Source organism: Natator depressus, chromosome 3 (assembly GCF_965152275.1).
Source record: "Natator depressus isolate rNatDep1 chromosome 3, rNatDep2.hap1, whole genome shotgun sequence".
Taxonomy (NCBI): Eukaryota; Metazoa; Chordata; order Testudines; family Cheloniidae; genus Natator; species Natator depressus.
This window is the reverse complement of record NC_134236.1, coordinates 133,119,543-133,135,181: the sequence shown is the minus strand read 5'-3', so window position 1 is coordinate 133,135,181 and position 15,639 is coordinate 133,119,543. Positions and strand designations below refer to the sequence as shown.

The 15,639-nt window shown below is 38.9% G+C and overlaps 1 protein-coding gene across 1 annotated transcript in view; it reads right to left on the bottom strand.

The window, feature by feature from the left end:
• Positions 1-272: 272 nt before the first annotated feature.
• KCNK1 (potassium two pore domain channel subfamily K member 1) overlaps positions 273-15,639 on the bottom strand; it is a 46,564-nt gene continuing 31,197 nt past the window's right edge. Inside the window, exons 2-3 of the mRNA XM_074948857.1 lie at positions 6,546-6,941; positions 273-1,912 (exon numbers count right to left, since the gene is read on the bottom strand). Coding sequence (XP_074804958.1) covers positions 1,653-1,912; positions 6,546-6,941 — 656 coding nt within the window. The 3' untranslated portion in view covers positions 273-1,652. The remainder of the gene's footprint in view (positions 1,913-6,545; positions 6,942-15,639) is intronic.

The following is a 15,639-nucleotide window of genomic DNA, read 5'->3' as shown; positions in this document are numbered from 1 at the left end:
AGTAGAGGACTAGATTGTACATTCATTATTCATGTTGGCAAGTATATTCAAAATGAATGGTCCCATTGAAGGTGTTCACCAGGGTTAGGGTGGCACAATCTAGCCTTATGCAAGCATTTTTTTTCATATATGTCATCTATGTACAGTGCATAAGTTCTTAAAGAAAACACTGAGCACTATTAAGTACATGCAGCCAGAAGCCACAAACTTTTTTTATTTAACTTTACGTTTAAAATATTGTATATTCACATACACCACAGCAGACTGTTCAGCTTCTTTCTTCTACATTTAATTCTGTGCTTTAGTATCAAGTGTCTGTACTTTGCAGTTTGTGCACACATTGCATATCACTTAGTTTCTATGCATGTCATGTTCTTCAGAGCTTAGTAATACATTCAACTTGACAGAAATTGTGTGTTTTCAAGTACTGAAGACAATCAATCAACTTCAAAAACTTCACTGAAAAACAGTAGAAATGTTCCTTGTACACTACTCTTAAATCTTAAAGTCAACATTTTTAGTGCTTCAATTTTGAGTTATTCCTTTTATAAAGAGAAAATCTAGCAGGGGAAAAAAATCTACCTAAAATATCATTCCTAAATCAGATAAAATAGTGGGCTACAATATATGTACAGTATATAAATATATTTATTTATGTATATATGTACACATATACTAGTTAAACATTCATTATAAATAGAGTTGTTTTAACTTAGGCTGGGTACAAAAATAGCCACTTTGTTGGGAACATGCAAATACAGTATGCTTCAACCTAACAAAAAATCTTTAGCTCTATTTTCTTAAATATAAGTTTTAGTCATATAGATTTAATGGATTTAAACCATAAAGTAAAGTTTCCCCGAAAAGGTATAAAATCTGCTCAACACTAGCTATAACTAAACTCACATATGGCATCTTTTAGGTAATTAAATTCAAGTATTCTTCTCATGTCAGCTAAGTCCAGACACTTTAATTTTGCTGCTTTATTACAGTAAGATATTCATCTTTGAACACTAACAGCCAAGTTATGGCCCATCTGGCATGCACACACTGCAAGGGAGAGGGCTTTCCCTAGTACTGCTCTTATGTAGGAGGCAGTCTTAATATGGCTACTTGTGCTACAGGATCCAGATCCTATGTCCATTAAAGTCAGTTGTAAAACTCTCATGGCGCAAATTTTAAGGCCCAAAGAGACCACTATGGTCATTTAGTGTGACTACCTGCATAACACAGGCTGTTGAATTTCACTCAATGATTCCTGCATCTAGCCCGGCAGCTTGTGGTTGAACTGGAGCATATCTATCCCTGCTGACTTTAATGGGGCAGGATCCCACTGCAGAAACATGGTGGAGAGGCTGGCCACTTCAGCTTTCACTGCACACTGCCCATAGGGCTGCTAACTGGACAGGGATGTGCATAAAGCACTACTTCCCAGCTGCTACATATCCTCCCACTCTCCCCGTGTAACTCCATTTTAGCAACATTCATTTGTGTCAGAAGTCTTTTCAGCATCTGAAATGATGAATACTGATTAAAGCAGCACAGTCTCCTTTCTTCTCCAAAAATTTCCTCCCCACAAAAAATAAAGAGGCATTCTATTTCTTACTGTAATGATGTAAGTGCACTATAATATTGGTATGGATGCCCTCGTATTAATTGTTTATACAGCCATCATAGTAAGTTGCAGGTTGAACAGTCACAAAAGGCTCATTTGCTTTTTCATCCTCCTTCATGGAAGCTGTTTGGTCCGAAATCGAAGAGAAGGAAAGTTGGTCATGTTCCACTATATGCACTTGGTCCTCTTCCTTGTCCTTCTTCACATAAAACAGTTTTCTAAACTTTTTGAGCTCATGAAGTTCACAGAAAGTTTCTAGAACCACCAACATTGCAATGAGGCCCAGCAGCAAGTAACCTGCCCAAGAAACAAAGAGAGAGACAAGGTTTGTGAGGTAATATCTTTTACTGAGCCAACTTCTGTTGGTAAAACGCGACAAGCTTTTGAGCTTGCTCAGAGAAAAACACAATGCCTGAAGCATTATCCGGGAAAGCTGGTGTGATAAAGCTCTAACTTGGAGTTTTTCCCACCTACAATTCCTGGACTATTATTTTTTCCCTCCTTTCTGTCCTAGGCATAGAATTTTGGGGGACAGAAGAAAACTAATTTGCACCAGATGAGCATGTAGCCCTTTGTATTTTTTTTTTAAGCCTACCACAGAAAATGCTATAATACGAAATAATTTGCTAATTGTTTTAGTTCATTGTGTTCCATATGGGAAAGTAGGCAATGACATGCAATGCATAAGAATGTTATAACTTCAATAATAATGTATCCCATATATAATTTCATGAACTGTGCATTCTTCAATTCTTCTTTTCATTATTACTATTGCACATTGTTAATAGTAGTAGTAGTTTTACGAAGTTCAATACAGTCATTTGGCTATTACATCTGTTCAATAATACAGAACTGTTAAACAATATAACATGAAAGTATCTTTTCCTTATGTATATACTTATAATTTAAAAATGTATGAAGAAAACCTGTACCATAAAACAAGTGCAAAAGCCTAGAAATGTATGCAAAAAAGTAAAAGAAAGTCTAATATTTCACGTAAATGTGTACAATCACTGCTGTCACTTTGCAAACAGACAAATGTTTCTATCCCCCTCCCCCCCAAGAACTACATATTAAAACCATGAAGACTGTATACATATTACATACATTACACTAATTAGGCAAAATCCTGCTGGTGTTACTTACACAAACACTACCACTGACTTTTGTTGCATGTTGTACATATTTGAGATTTTGTTTTTGTAAGGCAAAACCGTCATGCTCTGAGGTTCTGTGGCGGACCATAGACTTGCATTGGAGCTCTTCTGAAAAATCAGGCCTCCTAGGGCTAATAATCCATCATGTTCTTTATTTTCCTCTCCAAACACAGACACACCCAATTTCCTGAACAGGACTCCCAGGAAAATAGTCCAACAAGGATTTCTTATTCTAAATACTCTAACTAGGCCACCACGATTTGTAATTCAGAAATACTATTGCATGTGCCCATATTAATATTGTACAGCTTCTGTGGGGAGTCTTGTGTTAGTAAGGGCAGCAGGAATTGACTTCATTATAAATAGCACAGTCCCTACAAATCTATGCAATATATATTGGTTACAAAGAACACTATCCAAATGTAAAGGGCTGCAATAATTAGTATCCTGTACAGCATATTATTGCACAGACTTATGGGGACTAAACTATTTATAATGGAGTTTTATATATATATATATCTCCCCATTTTTTATAAAGAAAGCCTAGATTCTGCATAAAATATCACAGCCCCCACATTTCTTCCCCTACAAACCAATTTAAGTCATAATCGGGGTGAAAGTAAGCTGGTGCAGTGTGCTGGTAAAAAGTGGCTGCCAGTACCGGCTCGTACCCAGCTGACTTTAAAGCACTGCCGTGGCAAATGCTGCCGCAGCAGCACTTTAATGTTGTTGCCCCTTTTGCATCCCCCACCCCCCGGTCAATGACATGCGGGCAGGCAAAAGGAGCAGCCGCCCCGGGGCCAGCAATTTAAAAGGACCCAGGGCAGTGGCCGGAGCCCCGGGCTCTTTAGATTGCCGCTGGAGCCCCAGGCAGAGCAGGCCAGGCAGCGTGGAAGGGCTGGCTGCGGGACACTGACCCCCAACCCCGCCCCTTCTGCCTGAGGTCTGGCCCCCCATGCCAGTAAGTCTTCGGCTTTACTTTCACCCCGGCCATGATCCCCGTGCTGAGAACCGCTGATCTAAACCAACACTACAGTTCCAATGTATGTAGCATTTTAAAGTTTTAGTTCATGAAATCACTAAGTGAGTTATGCATTAAGATACCTTTCTATTTACATAGGGCAAAAAATGGCAAGGTTGTTGTGAATCTGCACTAGGAGCTAGATAATTCTTTCAGAGCTTCCCAACCCATTTGAATTTCCACACGAGTTACTGGGAGCCCTAGGTCTTCCCCTTATTTCTTGGAAAGACTTGGACACTGTATTTTGGCTCTCAGCCCGTCATTTACTAAGGCTATGGCTACACTAGCAAGCTTGCAGCTACACCACTGTAAGCTCTCTAGTGTAGCTGCTCTAAGCTGACAGGAGAGAGTTTTCCCATCGACTTAATTAATCCACCCCCTGAGTGGTGGCAGCTATATCAGTGGGAGAAGTTCTCCGGCCGACATAGCGCTGTGCACACCAGTGCTTAGGTTGGTGTAACATGTCGCTCAGCGGGGTGGCTTATTCACATCCCTGAATGACAAATTATATCGACATAAGCTGTAGTGTAGCTGTAGCCTAAGTCTCTTCATATGCACTTGGACATATTACTCTGTGGAAGTGCACAGTAATTAAATAATTAAATGCTCCTACCAATGGGTCAGTCAGGATGGGGAGGTTGGGGGGATCTTTAGCCACAGGGGTACAAGTGGCATACTGCCACAAAGGTTAAAAATAAAGTGTACTGCTGGCTAGCTCAAGGCTCTGCTTCTGAAAATGCATCTTCAAAGCATGATTCTGCAGTCCCTATATAGGCAAGCCACCCATTTAAGTGAACAGGAATTTCACCTGTATTAAGATTGCAGGATCATGCCCTTAGTGCGGGAGGTACACAGCAGTCCATCAAAGTGATGGAAGGACTTGGTAGGTGTTTGACTTGGTTTGCATTTTAATTATAGATTCAGGATTGCCTGGCATGAAGCTTGAAGGCAAACGATGTGCACCCTTGTGTTGCTACTGTAGAATCTTGCCCTGTTCATATCCCTTCAGAATGCTGCTGCAACAGACCATTCTCCCAGGCCGTCGCTTTGACCACGTAACCCCTCTCTTTACATTCCCTCCCCTGGCTCCGCCTTCTCTATCACGTCAAGCATAAGTTGCTTGTTTTAACTTTCAAAGCCCTTCATGGCTTGTCCCCACCCTATCATCTTTCATTCGCTATCAAGATACTGACTCCTGCCTCCGATCTAGCCCATGGCAGCTCCATCGCCTACTTGTTAAGTTTTTAAACACACCCCTTCACATGTTCTCCGGTGCTAAGGCTTCAAAAGATGCAAAAACGTCTACAAAGCTACCTCATTATCCTCCATTAAAACCCTCTTGAAAACTCCTTTTCCATGATGCCCACAAGCAGCTTACCAACAGTTAGGCTGTGGGTACACCAAGACAATTGCCTGTCATGCTACCCAATAGTGTTTCAATGTTTCCTTGTACTCCCTCATCTGTCTGTATCCATTATGTTGTCTCTTCTTTTATACTTAGACTACGCTCTTTGGGGGTAAGCTCTTTGGGGGTAAGCACTATCTTTTTGTTCTGTATTTATACAGTGCCTAACAGAATGGGATCCTGGTCCATAACTAGGGCTCCCAGGCACTAGAGTATTACAAATAATAAGACCAGCAGTTCAGATTTGGAAGAAGGAGATTTGTTTTTGCCTCTTCTTTCTTAGCAAGCCACTTCCTAACTGAGCTTAAAGCCTTTTTGCTTTCTTATTCCATCAGTGCACAGGCTCCCTAGTGATATAGCTGTGATGTAAATTGACAAACACCAAAACCAAATGCTAATCTTCAGCATCATGTGCAAGAGCAATGTGCTCAGAAACGTGCAGTGACATGCATTAAGACCCAAATATCAAAATCAAAGTCAACATTTAAAACAGTAAATTGTTATACTTTTGTATTTACTTTGTTTTCTTAATTTCTTTTAAAAACTAAAATAAAAATTATAAAACATAAAATTAAATGCTGATTTTTTCCCTCCAAAACGAAATTTCTTCAAAATCAACATGTTCCATGTTTCAATTTTGATGAATCAAGCATTTTCCGGTGGAAAACAGTTCTGCTGGAAAATTTTTGACTCGGACTAATGGGGGCTTTTGAGAGGTCTGCACAGCTTTTTAAAGGATGTTATAAATGGAGCTGGTTGAAAAACTAGATGTAATTTTTGTGAACATTGTCCCTTTTTTGGTTTTCATTTGAAATTTCAAAGAAAGTGTTTGTTTGTTTTTTTAAATTGAAGTTCGGAAAATTTCAACCAGTTTTAGTTCTAACTAATTATCTTGCTCCTTATCACTTATTTGACTGCCACAGCATTAATGCCAAATTTGCACTTGGGGTTTTTGTACTGGGGATGCAGGTTGGTGTATTAATCTCTGTCTGGCAAGACATTATTTCAGTTTATATTAAAACACACACAAAAATTAAAAAACAAACAAACAAAAAAACGAAACACACAGAAGAGGAAAAAAAACCTCCAGCCCAGATAGCTAAAAACTTTAATACCTTATCAAACAAATCTTCATTTAACAAACTCCCTATTCAGATTAGTGCTTTTAACGGGGGCTGGGAGAGTGAGGAAGAACCCATATATCACGGTTAACAACCAATAGGGGGCATAAGGCCTAGATGAATAGGTAAGGTAACCAAAGAATATGGAGGGGGAGAAAGAGGCACCTAATACGTAGAAATCCCATTGGCTAAATTACTATTATTTAATCGTTAGTTTGGTACTTACACGTAATTCCTATCTTATACAGCTCTCTGAATTTTTGATTGTAACCTTCTCCTGGAACATAGTCTCCAAGACCAATGGTGCTCAGGGAAATGAAACAAAAGTAAAAAGATTCCAAAAAGTTCCAGTCATCTTCCACAACAGAAAAAACTGCTGCCGGGATAAAGAAAAAGCATGAGACGGTAACAAACCCAAGAATCACTGCGTGGATGATGGCAACAATCTGCTTGGAGAAGCCCCAGCGAATGTGGAAATATAGTACAGGCCGTCTAGTGACATAGACTATGATACGCTGCACCACAGCTGTCAGGAAAAGCAGCGTAAAGGGGATTCCGATGACGGAGTATATAATACAGAAGGCCTTTCCTCCATCCGACAAAGGCACAGTGTGACCATAACCTGGGGGAGGGAAAAACAAACAAACAGAGGAAGGGTGTATATGAAATGTGGAAAATAAATTGGAACAGGCACATACCACCAGCGGGGAACTCAGTTGCTACATCTGTGACTGTGTAGCATTATGTTAAATACAAAGAACCTTTCACAAAACTTTGAACTCTGCTATACTTTAAATGTACTACTATCAAGGATAATTTTAAACTATTGGTACAGCCAGACTATTGGGGGTTAACAGCTACATATAAAGTACAAAGCATAAGGGAAAACTTTTTTCAAAACTATGCATGTCATTAAAACAATGTATATTTTGGAGAAAGGGTGTGTTGTCTAGAATTCAGAGCATGAGACCAGAGATCAAGACATCTGGGTTCTATTTCTGGTTCTCCTACCGACTTACTGTTTGACCTTCGGCAAGTGACCTGGACACAGATCCTGAAAAGGTATTTAGGCACTTTGCCATTAATTTTAATGGAAGTGCCTAAATACCTTTGAGGATCTGGGCCTTAAACTTTCTTTGCTTCAATTTACTGATCTGTCAAAAGGGGATAATACTTACCACACAAGGGTGTTTTTGGGCTTAACTGATTGTAAAATACTTTTAGATCTTTAGAAGGAAGGTGTTAAAAATGCGAAGTATTATTGTAATTAGTACTTCACATTGCATTTTTTCCATAGGTTGTTTCAATGATAATCCCCTAAGAATATTTAAAAACAAAATAAACCTCCACAGCAAAAATAATAGCTTGAAGGCTGGACCTTCACCAGGTCACTGGTGTATTGTAAGTGACAATAGTAATCTGTCTAATTTAGAATGTAGGAATTTATACAGTGCTGTACGGGCTGCTGATGCCAATGTATGCAATTATGCTAGTCCCAGGCTAGAAAGTGCACCATGCCAGACTGTTTGGTTTTAAAAGTAAACCACAAGTACAATAAATCCACTAAACCATAAATGTTTTCTTCTGTCAGCTGACAAAATTAATATTTTACTGTTATTGTAGTGGGGTAGGGGAAGTCTCCTGCAATCTACGGAGGTTAATCACACCAATAGAAAGACATGTAGTAATATAACTCCAAGCAAGTTGTAGCCAACTGGTTCATTTTATCATTCATTTATTGTGTGAAGTTATGATTAACTAATATAATACATTGAATACAATCACTGTATGCTAAATAGAGTTAAATTGTAGTATTATAGAAGTATAAGATGAATCAGTGTTTAGACATGATAAGTATGCATTAGGTATCTAAGTAGGACTGAAACGCCCGGCCTACAAGCTGAGGCCTGTATGAGTTTAGCCATACTAGGCTATAAGCTTAAGAAATGCTTGACATAAGTGAGTGACCAAAGAATGACCCTTTGCCACAAAATTACGAGAAAAGATATACCAGTGGGTAGTATTGCAAAAAATTAACTGTAAGATTAATTTTTGATGACAAGATACCTGGTAGTCACCTTCTTCTGACACGTATTCTAATTGCAGGGTGCACTATGTGCATAAATGCTAATGAGAACAAAAAGATCTACACACAAGCTATGAAAAATGGGGTATCCAAATATTCTTGGGGGACACAATACAAATATGGGAAAAGAGGGTTGACACTTTCATGCACATGTGCAGGGTATAAGGTATAGTCAGAATCACATTATAAAAGAGGGGGCTCCCAGATTGGGTAAAATGAGTTCCCTATGGGAAAACTCTAGCAGGAACCGTCCCTCTACTGATGATCAATTGGCAAGGCATCCATCAGACCTCAAGAAATCATTAAGGATGTGATTATGACTATATTTGTAGCATGGTTTTTTGTAGGATTTCTATATGCATGGGTAATCATAACCTTAACTGTAACTTTAATAAAACTTGTAAAACAGACTAGACCTTGTACTTCTAACCTTATGTGTGGTCACTATTTTTGGTTTTTATATGTTCCTAGATCCTCTAAATCTGAAACAAGTAGCAGAGGTGACTTTCACTCTGTAGAGATTGAAACTGTAGCCACCAGAGCCGAACGCAGGGTGGTGTAATACTACATTACAAAAATTCACTTTACATAAAATAAAAGGCTACAAAATTTCAGACAAGTCCTAGTCATTTACAGCTAAAAATCTGCTAGTTCACGAAGAGTCACTTGAATCCCATACTTCCAATCTTATCCATCTTACAAGTCAGACATAAAAAAGAAACCCTCTTGAAAGTTTTCCGGTGGTCTAAAAATTGGTACTAAATGTCTTAGAGGAAGCAATATTTTAATCCAAGATACATAGAAACACTTTTAGATAATGGACGACAAATTACAAAATTTGCATCTCCTCACCATTACAACATGCACAAAGAAACCCTATGCGGTGTAATTTCTCTGCATTATATAACTTAATGGACCAAATAGTAGTCTTCAGTCCTACATGAATTTTAATGACATGATGAATAATTGATCCAAGTTCAGTCACTTGAACTCCCGAAAAAAGATCATACTGCAGGGCACTTTTTTTTGTTTACCTTTATAGTACTACTGAAATCCATTACAAGTCTCAAAGATTTTTAAACACACTAAACTGTTAATACCTCTAACTTGTACACGGAAATGTTCATATTTTACTGAGTTGGCCCTATAGCATTTTCTGCCTAAATCTAACTCCATATTAAAAACAACTGGAAAATTACTACTAACTACTTTGTATACACTGACCATCCAGTTAGTGATTTCCAAAGTTTTTTTGCCTTTTCCAAATGTTAGGGCCTGATCCAAAGATCACTGAAGTCAGTGGATTAGTTAAACTGCATTTAACCCCTTTGTGAGCACCCTTACACAGAATTAATTCACTTCCAAAGTGAATTAAGATAAAGTGCATTAAGGCCACTTTAATACTGAATAAGAGTTACAATATTCTTGTCATGCCAATAAATCTTGGTCTTTCATTGTAACAAGTATTAACACAATAGAGGATAGTCTTACATTTCAGAGAAAATCAGGGAACTAAAAAGATAAGCTAAATGTCACTGTTCAGTCACTTGCTTTCTGTTGCATCTCATTCCCTTCCTTCATCTATTTGTTGCCTCTTCACTCTGTAACCTCTTCAGGGCAAGGATTTTCTAAGACCGGTGCACACATCTGGCTCTGTATAACTATATAATAATGTGTCACTTTCCATTATTCAGCTGAAGCAATCATGTTTACATATATCACAACAGTAGTCCTAAAACATGCTTTTCCTTATGAGAGAAAAAGGCTCAAATTAAGGAGAATTGTATCCCCGTTATTAAAATTATTAAATTACTTTAATCAGTATAGGGAGAGGACTGGGACAGAATTGATTTGGGGGGGACTCGAGTTAAAATGGTCCAGGTAACATAGCCCATAGGGGATGTTTTTCCTAAGAGTCATTTAATGGCTCCTTTTATAACCTAAAAGGCATAGTATACACATTTTTATCTTATAGGATGCAGCTGTGCATATTCTCATTGTCCATAGAAATGGATATTCTTTTTCTAACTCTTTTAAGCCCTTGACCTTGGATACCTTGTGGCAATTACACAGGTTGATTATGTGTTGGATAAAATATTTCCTTTTATTGGTTTACATTTATTGCCGTTCAATTACATTAAATTGTTCTGTTGTTTTTGTATCATGCGAGTAAACAGGAGTTACTGATTCTACCTTCTCTGTACAGCTCATTTTATATGCCTCTCATGTTCCCTATTATTGATCCCTTCTAGTTATTTTCTCATCTGTCTTTGTACCTCTTCTATTTTCCTATATCCTAGCACTGAGGAGAATATCTTAGGTGTGCCACTGCTTTATAAAATAGCATTAGAATATTTTCATTATTTTCTATCCCATTCCTTCTATAGCCATACATTTTGTTTGCTTTTTGGATTTCCATTAAACAGATGTTTTCACTGAGCTGCCCAGTTCCTTTTCCCAAATGGCTAGCGTCGGTTTAGAACCGAGCAAGACGTATGAGAGGCTCACATTATTTCTTCCAAATTGCATTACCCTGTCAACACTGAGTTATCTGTTATCATGCTTCCCAATTGCTAGTCTGGACTAATTAGTTTTGTGTATCTAGCTTTTGCTACCTCATTGTTCAGTCCCTCCTTTAGTTCATTTAGAAATATTTTAAATACTGTCCTAGCACAGATCTTTGAGGAAACCATGAAGTTGACCAATTAATCCTGGTTTTCAATCCTTGAGACTGCTTCTAATCCAGAACAGTAGTGTACTGTTCCCTTTATGGCCTCCTGGAGGGACTTTGACAAAGGCTTACTGAAAGTCCAAAAAAAATTATAACTACTGGTTCTCCTTTGTCTATTTTGTTGAAGTGATCAAAGAATTCTGGTACATCAGACCAGAACCATATTCCTGGTATGTTCCTCCAGCAGCAGAGGCAGAGGTCTCCCAGAAGGAAGAGGTGATACAGCTCTGAGCTGGATTATCTCCAGCCTGAATTTCCAGGCAGAAATCCCCGCATGATGCTGTGGAAAGTGCTACTTTTCCCGATCCATCCTTTTCTGGCCCAAGCTCAAGACCTTGCATCCATGGTGTGACAGGTTCGGTCACAGAGACCCCCTTGGGACTGTCACCTGATGTGCTGAAACTACCTCTGAGCCCGTCTTCCCTGCCAGCTTTGGACTCCAGAACCGTGTCTTGTTGAGCCAAACATGCAAGCCTGCTACAACACAGACCCTGGGTCTGAACCATGCCCCCAAAGCTGCAGCCTTTGACCAAAAATTGCTCAGCAAGTACTCCTATCTCCAGCACCCAGACACCCAGTTCCCAGTGGTATCCAAACCCCAAATAAATCTGTTTTACCCTGTATAAGCTTTATACAGAGTAAACTCATAAATTGTCGGCCCTCTATAACACTGACAGAGAGATATGCACAGCTGTTTGCTCCCCCAGGAATTAATCACTTACTCTGGGTTTACTAACAAACAAAAGTGATTTTATTAAGTATAAAAAGTAGGAGTTAAGTGTTTCAAGTAATAACAGACAGAACAAGGTAAATTACCAAGCAAAATAAAACAAAACACGCAAGTCTAAGCCTAATACATTAAGAAACTGAATACAGGTAAATCTCACCCTCAGAGATGTTCCAATAAGCTTCTTTCACAGACTAGACTTCTTTCTAGTCTGGGCCCAATCCTTTCCCCCGATACAGTTCTTGTTAGTTACAGCTCAGGTAGTACCTCAGGGATTTCTCATGATGGCAGCCCCCTTTGTTCTGTTCCACCCCCTTTTATAGCTTTGGCACAAGGTGGGAATCTTTTGTCTCTCTGGGTCCCCAATCCTCCATCTAAATGGAAAAGCAGCAGGTTTAAGATGGATTCCAGTACCAGGTGACATGATCACATGTCACTGTAAGACCCCATTCTCCATTCTTTCAGGGTTGGCCTGCATGTACCCAGGAAGGTTTGTGCGTAAACGGAGCCATTCACAACCAATTGTCCTAGTTAATGGGAGCCATCAAGATTCCGAGCCACCATTAATGGCCCACCCTTTGCATAGTTACAATTGGACTTCAGAGTAATACTTCATATTTTTAGCTTTAGACACAAGAATGATACATTCATTCAAATAGGATGAACACACTCAGTAGATAAGCTTTGTAATGATACCTTACAAGAGACCTTTTGCATAAAGCATATTCCAGTTACATTATATTTACACTCATCAGCACATTTCCATAAAACATATGGAGTGCAGCGTCGCACATGGATTGATGGGAAGAACGAGGAGGAACGGTGAAGGGTAACATCTACTTTCTTCATGGACACTCACCTTCCTGCATGAATCACTGAGGGATGCTGTTGGCCAGTTACATGTTCTAAGTCTCTTTCTACACTGTTTTTGTGAAAGCCTTTGTCATGCTCTGGAACCTATGCTAACAGTGCAACAAACTGATTATTTATGGCTGGACTCTTTCCTTTATATGAGTTGCTGATATGCTCATGGGCTATATAAATCCTAGAAACAGCTCTTCAGGACTTTGTTTTGGTAGGAGGTACACAGTAGTAACTCAAGTGATCAGACTCCTGCCCTCAGGATTTCAAACCCACAGCAACGTTGGGATCAAAAAAGATGAATAGTGAGTTTATGTAAAATACCGAAGCTCGTTGAGGCATAAATTACAAGGCAAGGGTCACATATTATGCAGCATGAATAAAATGAAATTCAAAGGTCACTTTGTGCAGCACAGCCATGTTATGTCAACATGCCATAATGTCAGATCTAATTTAAAATGCATTTTAAGAAATATTCTGCCAACAAAGTTTGTAGCCTCCTTGAAAAAGAGAGTGGTTCAACTTATACATTTAGAAATGCCACTGGCTGAATCACTACAGGCTGTAGCTTCTTTGAACCCAAGCAGTTTGGTGCATGAGAATTTATTATTTCTGCTGGCTGTCAGCTAAGTCAGAAATCTATTTAAACCTAAACGTCCAGTCCATGGAGTTCACATACTAGTTTGCAGCCCCTGAACCCAAGAAGTTTGCATGAGGGCGGTTTTGTCCTGTACCCCCACTGCCATATGGCACACCTTTCACACCGTTGGCTAGATATCTGGTGGCCCTTTTCAAATTATATGAAGTCTGCCAGACCTGCTGAGAGGTAGCAGCTGCTAGGGAGAAGAGAAGATTGTTGCTATGATCCAATACATACATACTCCTTTGACCACTGACCACGCTTGCAGAATTTTGAGGGTAAAGAGATTGCGGAGGAACTTAAAACGGAGAACAGAACTAAGCATAGAACAGGAATCTAGTTACAGTCTTAATAGTCAAGACACTGTAGTACTCTCTCCATAATAAAGGACTCTCTTGTCTCCGTTGACTATTTTAAAGTACATTTTTAAGTTGCTAGGGCACTACCTAGTACCACAAACTGCAGTTTAACAGTTCCTGGAACGCCTCAAACAGTAAAGGACAGCACTTTGCAATTCCAAAATGAGACCAGTAGGGTAGCCTTTATAAAGCACCATATGATTTGCAGATGATACAACTATATCACAAAGCATCAGCAAGCTTTACAAAGTCTATCTCCAATCGGAAAGCATGACTAAGGTGATTGTGCTCCCCTTCCCTGCATCCTTGTGGCTAGTGCTGGAGAGGTCTCTGTAGATGGGTGAATTTTACCTTATTACATATTGAAGAAGGTGTGTTTTTCCACTTTGTTTTTCCTGTCCTATTTCCATAGAGAGGAACAGCTCTCATTTTAAATATACAGGACAATGTGTAATAAGTACAGCTCTTGTTTATTTTTTTCCCCACTTAAAAATTCTGACAGACATCCATAATGAATTACAGGGGTAATCAGAAATTGGACTAAACTAGATGAAGCTAGATTTAGATATGACAAAGTGATATGGTTTACTGCATTGCAGAAGCATACAGGGCAGATAGTCTGTTCCTTTGCAATTGTCTCTATATTCATAGGCATAAGAATATTGCTGAGTATATTCTTGTGTCATATTTGAGCAGATTAATGTTTGGCTCAATAATGTCACTTCTCAGCATAAGCATCAGAGAAAAATGTAAATTCTCTTTTGTACACCGTAGAAATGACTTGAAGTGGAAAATGATAGCATTTTCCCATGCCATGTACCTGCTAATCCCACTCAGTTTGCATTATATATGAGCTAAGCATATAGTATCAACTCAAGGTGAACCATTACACTACTCCAGTGCAGGTCTCTAATTAGCAAGTCTGCAGGAAAGCATACATTCCAACTGTCACCAAAAAGGAATCCACTGGAGAAAAGAAAGATACAGAACTGCTGTGATTGTTGTAGTCAGACCATTTCCAGGACCAATAAACATGCCTTTAAAAAGACCTATAATTTCTGTTGGAAGTGAAAGCCTGGATGTTTCAGAAACCGATGGCACTTACCTTGCAATCACACCCCCTCTGAGAGTGGACAACTGGATTTTTCAAGCCCCAATACAGTACTGGCATGTTACTCAGTTTATACAGAATTATCTAGAGTGAAACTCCTCTTACTAGGTTTCAGAGTAGCAGCCGTGTTAGTCTGTATCCGCAAAAAGAAAAGGAGTACTTGTGGCACCTTAGAGACTAACCAATTTATTTGAGCATAAGCTTTTGTGAGCTACAGCTCACTTCATCGGATGCATGCAGTGGATCCGATGAAGTGAGCTGTAGCTCACGAAAGCTTATGCTCAAATAAATTTGTTAGTCTCTAAGGTGCCACAAGTACTCCTTTTCTTTTTCCTCTTACTAGGATACATTTAAACCTTGATCCTGAAATGAGCTCTGTGTGGGTAGTATCTGGGGGGCACAAAGAGCCCCAATTATTTCAATTACATTGAGCCAACGTATCATTAAAGACTTCCAGGTGTGCCACGTAGGTGCAAGGTTCCACACAGCGCTCATTGCAGGACTAAGGACAAAATTTATAAGCTTATTTAGCAGATATGGATCTATTATACCTTAACAGAAAAATTCTGACTTCAATTTGATGATAGTCAAAAAGATTTGTGTAAGTATTCCCCCCCCATTACTATTAGGGTTTTGTTTTGTTTGTTTTTATAGCTGAAGCCCTCATGTAAGAATTGGACCCAAGATCACAAGATCAAAACAGGAATCATTTTGAGTCTCCCCCACAGAATAATAAAAATATGTATTTAGAAATAAAGACAACTAATAATAAAGATCTGGTGATTTATTTTGTATCTCACATAAA